General features: G+C 41.6%; 1 protein-coding gene across 16 annotated transcripts in view; it reads left to right on the top strand.

The window, feature by feature from the left end:
• The window catches only part of LOC142391656 (inositol polyphosphate-4-phosphatase type I A-like), a 45,410-nt gene extending 34,065 nt beyond the window's left edge, over positions 1–11,345 (top strand). For 11 of the 16 annotated variants that reach the window (XM_075477585.1, XM_075477591.1, XM_075477593.1 and 8 more), the window contains 7 exons: positions 1,275–1,398; positions 1,486–1,553; positions 1,662–1,861; positions 1,954–2,051; positions 2,565–2,677; positions 2,793–2,947; positions 5,553–9,383. In XM_075477585.1, coding sequence (XP_075333700.1) covers positions 1,275–1,398; positions 1,486–1,553; positions 1,662–1,861; positions 1,954–2,051; positions 2,565–2,677; positions 2,793–2,947; positions 5,553–5,733 — 939 coding nt within the window. In that variant the 3' untranslated portion in view covers positions 5,734–9,383. Of the gene's footprint in view, positions 1–1,274; positions 1,399–1,485; positions 1,554–1,661; positions 1,862–1,953; positions 2,052–2,564; positions 2,678–2,792; positions 2,948–5,552; positions 9,384–9,761 lie in introns of those variants that run through there. The other 5 variants (XM_075477592.1, XM_075477600.1, XM_075477598.1 and 2 more) reach the window with 1 other exon arrangement.
• The last annotated feature ends 846 nt before the right edge of the window (positions 11,346–12,191 follow it).

The raw sequence follows: 12,191 nt of genomic DNA on the forward strand, positions 1-12,191 counted from the left end.
GACCACTGTGAGCAACATCAGATGTGCACGCTGTGGCCACACACCAGTATCACACCTGTTCAAAACCTTGGATCATAGCAAGTGACATGGCTTATTAAATCAAATTTAATCAAATCACAGCAGCAATTTTCATTAGTTTACTTTTAATATGAGCGATTTGGCCCACTTAAAAAGACAAAAATCTTGTTGTTCATGAGATGTGTAGTATGTTATATGTGAGCAGTGTATGCTGTCAGCTGGAGGATGCCACCAAACACATAGTTTTATAGTTAACATAATTTTCCTCCCTGTATTTAATATTTTGTGTACTGATATGTCTGTGCTCTCATCTACTATCAGGGTATGGCAGGGTGCATTTTTAACACTGCACATCGCCAGCTCTCTGGTATACTCACACACTCTGCCATGTGATTGTGGATTTGTTGAACTGACAGCATTGATGCATTCATTTTGATGGCAAGTAAGATATTGTGTATGAGAACTTTAACTTGCACGGGGTCAGATTTTGTTTTGTGTGACAGCTCGTTCCTTTTCTCTCGGTCTTTTGCGCTCTCCCGCAATAATGTACCAATCCCCTGTCCCATCTTGAGTCTTCGTACAATTCCAACAGCTTTCAAATGACTTTTCTGCTGAATGTGACGCTTGAGGTAGTCCAACTTCCACCGCACTGTTGTTAGCTAGCTAACCTGCACGGCGCGTATGGGCAGGGCACATATGCAAGCACTATCAATGCTCTGATTGGCTGCATAGCGCAAGTAAACCGTATCGTACACCTGTCACTCACTGCGTTACATTGAAAAATGGTACAGAAAAACACATTATTGGTCTAATTAATTAGATTAGATTAGGTCTAGTATTAGATATTAATTAATACCTTTATGGTGAATTTTATTTTATGCGCTGCATAGATTTTCTTGTGCGCTGAGCTCAGCGAGCAGCTTAGAGGGAACATTGCTCCAGAGGTATTTCAAGGCTTTGGTGTCTACACTATTTTTTAGAGTCTTTCACTATCAGAGTTATGGCAGGATGTGTTAACTCCACAGCTGTGGTCTGTATGTTCAAACCTATTCAGTTAACTTAGTTAGGAAACATGACGTGATTGACAACAAAAAGTCAAGTTTTCCAACATAATGTTCCAGCTTGTAAAATGTGAGGGTTTATTTTTGATAAAGCGAGGAATCTGAAGACGATAAAAAAAAAATGCACGGGCTTGTGGAACCACTTTGAGGAGACCACGCTGACCCGACTTTAATGCTCATGTTTGCACGTTGCAGCTCACCGCTCTCATCTGCGGCTTCATCATCAAACTGAGGAACTGTCTCCGTGACAACGGTTTCCTGCGGCAGCTCTACACCATTGGCCTGCTGGCTCAGTTTGAGTCCCTGCTCAGCACCTACGGTACAGACGCACCCGAGCCCCGCTTCCTCTGATCGTACTCCCACTGTTTGACCCACGAACTTCTACTCTGTTTGTATGTGCGTGTAGGAGAGGAGCTCGCCATGTTGGAGGACATGAGTGTCGGCATCATGGATCTGCGGAACGTGACCTTCAAGGTAGAAAATTGGAACATCTATTTGGAAATCTGAATGTTTACGTAAAGCAAATATTCAAATTTCCACGTGTTTTCTTTCAAACTGCATCTCATTTTGGATTTGGTTAAGGTCACCCAGGCAACTGGCAGCTCCGCTCCCGACATGCTGCCCATCATCACCGGGAACAGGGACGGCTTCAACGTGCGCATCCCGCTGCCGGGCACCATGTTTGACGCCCTGCCGCGCGAAATCCAGAGCGGCATGCTGCTGAGGGTCCAGCCGGTGCACTTCAACGTCGGAATCAACGAGCAGCAAACGCTGGCCGAGAAGTGAGCGAGTCAGAGAGACTTTAGCAGCAAAGACGTTGAGGGTGGTTTCAAAGAAAAAAAAAAAACTGTTTTTGTGTGTGTGTGTTTGTCAGGTTTGGAGACACGTCCCTGCAGGAGAACATTAACATGGAGAGTCTGTCCAGACTGAACTCTTACTATGAGCAATTCAAAGAAGTCCTGCCCGAGGACTGTGAGTACAAAGAGCACCGAACATCAGTGAAAATACAGATGGCAAGACAACATTTCTGCTTCTCCGCTCTAAGTTGCTGTAATAGAGGGAATGATAAGTTTAGGATTGAAGTGTAGTTGTTTTGGAAAACACATCATCTACAGTTCTGCTTCTGAGCATAAATTTGGAGCGTTTGTGTTGGGACTTTTTTTGTGGCGCTGTCGCGTTCTGAAGACTTTTTTTTTAATAAATTCTTTATACCATTACAGAGGAAAGTGGGCCTTGTTTTCCATCTCGGCTCTGCAGCCTCGGAACTTTAGTTTAAAACAAACATTGTTCAAGATGAAAGCAAATATTGCCAATATTTTTCATCTTAAAACCGAAACTTTCGTCCTTTTTTTTTTTTAGATTGTTTCCTCCTTCCACTACACCAGCTTCGGTCGGTGCTGATTCATTGAGAACAGATTCAGACGGAGAAGTCTAAGAATGATTTTTTTGTTGTTGTTGTTTGTTTTTCTCCTCACCTACATTCAGGCCTCCCGAGGTCTCGTTCCCAGACTTGTCTTCCTGAGCTGCTGCGATTTCTGGGGCAGAACGTCAACGCCAGGAAGAACAAGAACGTTGACATCCTCTGGCAGGCCGCTGAGGTGAAGTCTGGTCTCCGATGTGATGGGGGGGGGGGGATCTATTAAAAAAAAACGAGGAATCTGTTTAAAAGATTTAAATCATTAATAATCGTTGACACCCAATCCTTTGTCTCAGATCTGCCGCCGGCTGAACGGCGTTCGTTTCACCAGCTGCAAAAGCGCCAAAGACCGGACGGCCATGTCGGTCACGCTGGAGCAGTGCCTGATCCTGCAGCACGAGCACGGCATGGCGCCGCAGGTGTTCACGCAGGCCCTCGACTGCATGCGCAGGTAGGACGCCTTCTCGGTGCCTGAGTGGCAGCACACATCTGCACGTCACACCTGGGTAAAAAAATTAATAAATAAATGCTGAAAGAAATTCAGATGATTTTAACTTGAATTGATGAAGGACATTTCAGCCATCAACTAAACGTTATCTTTCAAAAGACTCAATTTACTTTGAGTGTCCATTGAACAGGTGCTTAAAGGGGTTTAAACTCCGGGTATATCAACACTGACTCTTCACATCGTTCGAAACATCTGTGAGATCAGAAAAAGACGAGAACATGAATGTGGTTTACCCACGTGTGGAGTGGAGTTCATCTTAAAGAGAGCGCCTGAATGTTTGAGGCTCATTTGTTTGCTTTCACTTCACCAGACCCGGTGAACCGGGGTAGAGTTACCCACCTGCTATTCAAAGGCCCCCGCCTGTTGGTCCGTCTGAACATCTGCCCTCCTGGCTTGTATGTTCGATGTTTCAGAGTTTTCTGTCTAAACATCCACCTTTGCCATTACTTTTTCCTCCTTTTAAGAGGACGTTTCACTGAAACGATCAGACGCTTTATTTCTTTTTGTTTGTTTGTTTTTGTTTTATTCAGTCACACAGTATACAACAAATTTGTTCAGTACAATCATAGCATTTTTTAAGTGACTGAAAAGGCACGGGCTGAAGCATAACGCTTATATTTAAGCCTGTCCTGTTGAACAAAATTAAGCTACCCATCAACCTATATTTTTACAAGTACTGAAGTAAGAAGAAAAATAATAGTAAAAAGAGAAAAGACAAAAAACAGAATTGCATCCAATAAAGTAAAAAAAATAGAAGAATAATGAAGCAAAATCATGAATAAACACAAAATCCTTCACAAATTATAAATACTTGTAGCCCTCAAAAATTGCTTTAGAAACCATCCTTTTGAAAACCAAAAATGTACGACAATTTCTTACATTTATATTAGCATCATTCCATAATGGAACCCCATATGCATATGTCTCTTAAATTATACTTTGTTTCTTGAGATGAGAAAAACCTTTGTATGCTGACTGGGAGTAACTTTGATTTAGCTCGATACATTATTTGCATTATTTTGTAATATACCAGATCATTAAACTTCATAACATGTGATTTCATAAACAGTGGGGGAGTATGTGCATAGTAATCAACCTTATACTCCGTATTCTCTCCTCCTTTACCTTCTTTTTTTTTTTCTTCTTTTTTTTTCAATTGAACTTGCACAGTAAACACACACACACACACACACACACACACCCATGCAACAGGTGAAAGAAAGGTGTTGAGGTTTGCAAACGCCAAAACATTAACAACAGACCTGGACAAATAAAAATTAAAAACCCGGTTATGTTGCACGGAAGGAAAAGAAGCAAAGGGACCTCCAGCACCTGAAGTTTGTTGACCCCAAATCTGGAGAAAAACTTCCACTATCATCAGCAACATTGACAGCAGGAGACGTGGTGGCTGAGCTGAGCTGAGCTGAGCTGAGCTGTGCTGTGCTGGGAGTTTATTCCCCCACATAGAGCCTTATTGATATGGATTCACAGTAAATGTGATTCCAGGCCTTTTACTGCCTCTTTAGAGCGTCTGCGTGTGTCAAACCCAGAGCTGCGTTCACGCTGTAACTATCTCCGTTGGTACAGATGGAATCGCCGTGGTTTTGTCCCACTGATGCCTGCATGATTCTGTACCGTGTCTCCTCATCTTTCTTCTTCTCCTCGCATCCCCCCACTCCCTTTTTTTCCCCCTCCCCTCTGCCTCATCAGCCGACGTGCATGACGACAGATTTTAGTTTGGCTTGGGTTTGGAGATGCATGTGAGAGAAAAAGCTTGGCGATATTGGCTCCTCCCATCACCTTCTTACCCGTCCTGACTGCTTTAAACTGAGTAAAAAGAATAACGGATAAAACACCCTTAAAATCCTCATAGCGTTCAGTAAGTGCATGGACTAGTATTGGTGCCCAAGTTCTTGCTTTAGAGAGGAAGACTCTAAAATATAAAGGGTGGTTTTCATTTGCGGACCCCCCCCCCCCCCCCCTCCTCCTCCCTCCTCCATCTTCATCCCATGTCTTAGAGTGATAAACATGGTGAGCATTTGCTGTATTTTCCTCTTTCTCGCTCTGAAAGAGCATCTCTCTTAATTTCTCTTTTTTTCTCTCTTCTCTTTTTCCTCTTCCTCTGTTTCCCGTGACATGTTGTTTTGTTTTTGTTTGTACGGTTGGCTCATTTTTGGCCGGATTACGTTATCCCGGTTGTTTCCATTTGTTTTATCGGTTTTCGACCTCAATCTTATTGTTTTGATGCCACTCTGTGGAAACCGCTGTCTGTCGTGGTGATTAATTTTCGCACATGCCACTTGTTAATTTGCCATCCCACCTCTGTGCCTGCATAATGTTTGCGTGCCATCTGTTTGTTTTGGCTTCCTCGCGACACTCGCCGCCCATTTTCTTCCTCACTCTCCCTCCTTTTCACGCTCACTTCCTCGTCCATCGCTTTTCTCTCTCTTTCCACCTTTTCACCCCACCACACCCCCGCTCCGACTTTATTTGCTGCGCCACTCCTCCTTCTCCTCCTCTTCTTCCTCCTGCCCCCGTGACTCGGCAGCGTTGGGACGAGGGAAGGAGTGATCCAGAAGAACCTGAGCGGCTTGCTGCCGGTGCGGGACTTGCGGCTGGACCCCAGCCTCCTGTACTCCCTGCCGCTGCTGGCCCTCAGCCCCAACCTCCTGATGGTGTGGATCTTCCTCAGCCTGGCGTACTTCCTGGCCAAACTCCGCTGCAGCTGAACGGCCTCTAGCCGTTCTCAGTTGGGACACTGTGACTGCAAAACGTGTCCGAGTTTATGTGAAGGGGTTCGGAACGCTCTCCGCTGACTCCCCTGGGTGTTTCTGAAACTGTGCCACTGTCCTGTGAGTGAGCGAGTGAATATGTGTGTGTGTGTGTGTGTGTGTGTGTGTGTGTGTGTGTGTGTGTGTGTGTGTGCGTGCACACACTCTCCAACCTTGAGTAAGGGCTCCACACAACTAATGCCCCATCTTCATGTTTTGTTTTCCTTATGGACACTTGCTATTTGGATGGTAAACCTGGGACCACTTTCTCTGTCCACACTAAGTCCCCTGAACAGGAAGTCGCCGATCATGCATTCTTTAGCAGTTTATAAGACGATATAATCCATCTGTAAACACCCGAATAAACGCTCAATTTCCCTCCTCTTCCTTCTGCTTTAGCTGAGATTGAGACAGCAGGTTGCTGTTATTAGCCTTGGCTAAATAAACGTCCCTTTCTGTTTGAATACATTCAAATATATTCCTTGTCCCTGCTGTCGTAAATGCTGCCATGTTAGCAATAATTCCTGTGCTTTATCACTAAAATACATTTTTTTTCCTTCATCACAAAGTCCTCTGACAGTGTGAAGTACATATAATGCCGTTGACGAGGTCAAACTGAACCAAAGCACGAGGCTGCAGTTTGAAACTTGAAAATCTCAGTTTGTGGATGCGGAGGAGTAATGTTTTTTATTTCAGTTGGCTTAGTGTGGACGTGCAACATCTTCAGATATGTGCATAAAGTCTGACCTGCTCTTAAAGAAAGGAGCCCCCCCCCCCCCCTGTCTGCACACAAGCTTGACTGTGTCCATCCTGCTTTTTGTTGGGTTTCATATTTCTTTTGTAAACGGCTCCCTCTGGTGGTGTGACTGTGCTCTGCCTTATTCTTCACTGACCAATCACAACAGTTGCCGATGGCAGAACACTTTCAAAGGGAGAGTTTTTGTTTGTGGAACCTCTGAGTATGTATAAAAGTAAATTTATCATATATAAACAGTGCTTCGGGAAGGACTGACAGTAGCTTTTATAATATAATTTATGATTTTAGCTCAGTATTGTCTTCCATGTGCTTAGGCACTTCACTTCCAGGCTAGTGTAAAGACACTATAGCTTTTATTTCATGCCAAAAAGAAGAAACTGTACTCTGGCCTACATATTTTTTCTTTTGCAGGCTTGTTTTTTTATTTATTTATTTCATTCAGTCTTCCTGCTTTTCTATAAAGAATAGATGGCTTTTTTACTTTTGCTTTAGCTTGTGCACTTTGAAGCAGATCTGGGTCACTCGCTGACTCTGTTTCCACGAAGCCCAGATTGCACCCATTTTAATCCCGACTATCCAGTATTGCTAAAAGGGGACGACATCATAGATGTAGGCTCAAATACTTGTGTCAATTTTTAGCCCTGTTTGCTTAGAAGTAACAGACTTAAACTCATTAAAGGCCCCAATCAGGCTAGAAGTGTTTACACCGACTTTAAAGTAAGGTTAAAGTCTCTCTGCAGTCAGTAGCGTCTTAGCCTTTTATTGACCCTGCAGAAAGAAGTTTGGGGCATTTTCACGCATGCACGTCCAATCTCTGGTGCTCATGTATGAAAACGGCTTACAGTGGAAAACCTGACGGAAATGTAGGAACCGCACTCGCACAGTGACCCGCTCAGGAACCACAGACAGTCTAAATTCCTTTTGCATCGCTGGCTCATGGCACAGAAAAAAGGTTGCCAATCTTCTACATTATATTTTTAACTCCCTTTGGGGGAGCATTCCCTTCCATCCGCCCAGAGTTTTGGCAGTGATGTTACCCAGCGGACGCTTCCAGTTTGGTTTACAGTGAGTCAGCGAGTGACCCCGCATCTGCTCTTGAGCTTTCATGACGATGCAGTGGAGATCAGCTCTCTCGCCAATTGACAAAGTCTCGTGGTTTTCGGGATGCAGCTTCTAATTGGCTATCGTTGGAATGTATGATTATAGGATATCCAGGTGAAATACGTTTGATTATGCAGAAGTGCTTCAGGTTGTACACCCTTCAGAGCTTTTTATCTGTGCTAGCTATTACATTTATATTAGCTTTAGAGATTTTCAGAGTGAAGATGTAGATTGATGGATGATGAGTTAACTTTGCGGATGAATGATGGATGTATTCATGCTTTTGCCAAATGCTACAGTCAGGTTTTTTTATCAGCTAAATGCAGGTTTTTGAATCTGTGTTTGCAGGAGTTTAGGCCCGGGTAGAGATGCAACATCTTTGCTTAAAACCTTTTAGCTTTCTCTCTGGTTTAGATTAGAAGCTAAATCACGCTAATTTTTTTTTTTTTTCTTTGGAGAGAGCCAGGCAAGCTGCCTTTGCCAGAATTTTCTGCTAAATTGAGCTAATTGGTAAGTTAGCTTTTTGAAAAGACTTAGAATAGAGAATAGCTGGGAAACATCAAGCTTTGCTCTGTTCAAAATAACCTGTAGAGCTCATGAAAATTAATTGGTGTAAAAAGTGTGAAAACTATTTGTGATATAAACATTTTGCCAAAATGGCTAGTCTAAGCTAGCTAGCTAATGGTAGTAGCTAAGTTTTATATATTCGCTGCAAAAATCAAATGAAGATGCTCATTCATTTAAGTTGTTGATAACCCCTTATTATGTTCTTTAAATCATATGTTTTTAAGATTTTTATCATTGTGCTGATGACCACAGCTTCTTCATAAATTAGCCTTGACTGTGTCAAATTAATGCTTCCCAGAAATGTCGATCATCGTTGCACAAACCTGAAAAGGGAAAGATTTCAGTTTTGACAAGTTTTCTTTTTTTTTTCATCTTAAGAATCCAGAAGTATGAGAGAATATATTTGTATCATGTACCTAAACTGTATTTAAACAATTGTTTTGCGCAGATGCTGTATTTATTGTATTGTTCTCTGCCATATACTGTAGTGTTTATTCCAAAGGAGAATATGAATACTGGTTACTTTGCTTGTGCCATAACTGTCCTGCTGTTGTCACTTTATATCGCAGCTGAATACGTTGTTTTTGCAATCTCACTGTTATACATATTTATTTTTGTGTTTACTATGATCATTTCCTTTAAAGTTGACAGGTACTTCCAGACGTCTGAGCTTTCTCGTTAAATAGTGGAGCGAATATGTCGATTATGTCGACATATTTGGTATTGGAACGAACAATTATCATATTAATATGATCATATTTGCAAACTACAAACTGTTGATGTGGTAAAATTGAGTTAATGATGTGATGGAAAGGAAGGGAGATTTCTAATGATTTTATAATGGTGATTTGTAAGAAGGGTTGGACGAGTGTTTAGGTTTTTAAATCTAACAAAAAAAAAAAAAGTCTGGTTTTCCACTTGTTTCGTGGCTTTTCTGTTGTTACATGTAATACTCACACAGAACCCAAGCCGGTATACAACAGGAAATGATGATGCCTGTCATTACTTGTTTCTTTTCCACCTATACCTAAAATCAGCAGTGCAACGCTTGAGAGGATCTTTGCGTTCATGTTGCTCAAAATGTACCACGAACCCAACTAAAAGCTCCCGTCTGTGTGCCCTTACAGTCTTGACACCTGCTGAAATAAATGTTTTGTGCCTCCACCTGCAGGATATAAACGGACTCGCGTGTTGTTCCTCTTTGTCTCACCATATTTGAACCGCTTCAGCTTCTAGCAGAGTACGCTTGAAGATGCAACATAGCTTTGAATAAAATAAAAAAAAGTAAGAAAAGTAAAGATGTCCATCTTTCAACAGTAATGACCAGCTTACCCGTCCATATATTTATTTGTTTGTTAGTCTGCCCGTCCTTCATATATCCACCAATTTGTGTGTGGTTTTTTTTGGCTATTTTTGCCTGCACTTCAGCACTTTGCTCTCCAGTGTTGTTGTTCCTCATCCCCTGGACCGCTCATCATGCCTGCTTTTCCTTTTTGCTCTCATTCTGTCTGAATACCCTCCTCCCCTCTGTCTCCTGCTCCTGCTCCTTCTGTCTCCACAGCGAGGGCTGCAGACGGGAAAACACTGTGAAGAACGTCGGATGCAGAAAGTACGCGTTTAACTCGTTGCAGCTCAAGGCCTTCCCCAAATACTACCGACCGCCCGACGGCACCTTCGGCAAAGTCGAAACCTGATTGGGGACCTCGTGGAGGCGCGCCTCAGGAGCGCGCTGATAACGCTGGACTGCTGTGTGTTGGGAAGGCCAGAATCAGACTGAGTACAATCAAAAACAAAAAATAACTGAAGTCGTCGGGTTATAGATTATATCCTTGTGGAAATAGTCTCAGTGATCCAGTTACGTTGTACTGAAAAGTCCTCGCAGAAATGACTTATTTTAGTTGCAGTATACGTTCCTTCCGACACATTATTCTTGAAACGCTGACAATGTTTTACCTCACCATTTCATACTGATCAAGCACCGGCATAGTCAATAATCACCTTGCAAAGCCCTCGATTTGAGTTCTACAGTGAAAACCACGTCGAACACAAAGTTGGGAGAGATGAGTCGCTAAAGACTCGTGATTCGATTTTGAAATTTTTGTTTTTGCGGTTTCGTGCGAAAGTAAATCGGCGGGTAATCCAACGCAATCAACGCTCACTGTCGCTTTGGACAGCTGTCCATTCAAATGTGATGAAAATTTTAAGCAAAAGCTGTTGTTTTCAAACAGTGGTGGTATATTATTATTCAGTCATGCTCGCATTTATTCCCGAAGGATGCGTGAAGGATAGCTATGTTCGCTTGTACCTGTTTCGAAGTTGGGGCTGAAAAAACCCCAACAAAGTCCTGCCTTTCTGTCTAAAACACACCTTTGCACACATGAGTAGTCGCTTCATTATTTAGGCTTTAGATTTAGCTTGAAAATGCTCTCATGACCCCCCCCCCCCCCATAAGCGACACGCGTGTAGTGAGCAGCAACTCAAGCTGACTTGTAGATGGAGAGCAATGAAACGCTATCAAAACAAGAAAAAAAGTCAAGAAAACTGTAGCGAAGTTCATCAAAATGTCTGAATATTCCTCAAAGCATGCTCCTCAGAGCATCTTGGGAAGAAAAAAAAAAGCCTTAAATGATGAAATGTTTGTCTGTGTAGGTCACGTGAACAACCAAACTCGATATTTTGTGTGCGGTTTGTTCTCATTACTTTAAAAAGAGGAGTAATTTTATTTACTCATAATTTTAATTAAGTATTTTTTTAGAAGGCTTAACTGTATCTACTGTAGTGTGCACACAAAAGACTTGTGTTTAACCTGAAAACACTGACTGAGACATTTTGTGGGGTTGTTTCTCTCTACGTGCACACATTTATCTGTAATGACCTACCTTTACCACGGGGGGAGCCGCTGCATTACTCTTCCTCCGCTGTTTTGTAAAATCTTTTTTGAGACTGTTCCGTATGTGAAAAGCATCTTCCGGGAGGAACTGCTGATAGCAACCCTGCTGTATTTATACGTTTTACTCACCGCTCAAGTAGTCCTTTCTCTGTGTTAACGAACACGTTTGATTTATTTCTTTTTTTTTTTTATCAGAACAGAACGTCCGTGAGGGTTTTTGATGTTGCTTTGTGTTGCTAAAATAAATCTAAAAACTAGCTGGTTTTATTTATTTTTTTGTTGGTTTGTCTGGAAAAAAGGTTGTTTTCTGTATTCAGATGTTTTTTCTTTTTTATTGGAGAAAATTTTCATCATGATTATATTTAGGCTCTATAATACTTTTTGAGCCCAAGTAATCTTTTCAGCTCAAGTATGAATATCAAAATTGAAAACTTTAAAACCTTATAAAGTAATTCAGTTTGAAGAGAAATTTTGAGAAATACAACCACATTATACAATCGGTACACGTTTCAGGTGAGTAAAAGGGGTGCCCTCTCTGCTTAAGTGAATAGATATTCAGAATTTGAATTTGATATATCTTATTTTTTAACATTTGCCAGGTTAATTTATATCAAAGTTATTATATGCCGTCACCAGTCACATAAAACTAAAATGTGTTGTTTTTGATTTTGTCTAAATTGAATAAACTTGTGATGTTCTAATCATTCATGAGCTTTGAGGGGATAGTAAGTCCTTTTTTTTTTTTTTTGCTTTGGAGAGAGCCAGGCAAGTTGCCTTTATCAGAATTTTTGCTAAATTTAAGCTAATTGGTAAGTTAGCTTTTGGAAAAGAATAACTGGGAAACATTAAGCGTTGCTCTGTTCAAAGTCAAAATAACCTGTAGAGCTCATTAAAATCAATTGGTGTAAAAAGTGTGAAAACTATTAGTGATATAACACTTAGCTAAAATTGCTACTCTAAGCTAGCTGGCTAATGGGGGAAGCTAGGTTTTTATATATTCACTGCAAAAAGCAAATGAAGATACTCATTCCTTTAAGTTGTTGAAAACGCCTTGTTATGTAAACCCCTTATTAAAGGTGAAAAAGGGGTTGTTTTTCCGTA

This window comes from Odontesthes bonariensis, chromosome 11, assembly GCF_027942865.1.
Source record: "Odontesthes bonariensis isolate fOdoBon6 chromosome 11, fOdoBon6.hap1, whole genome shotgun sequence".
Lineage (NCBI taxonomy): Eukaryota > Metazoa > Chordata > Actinopteri > Atheriniformes > Atherinopsidae > Odontesthes > Odontesthes bonariensis.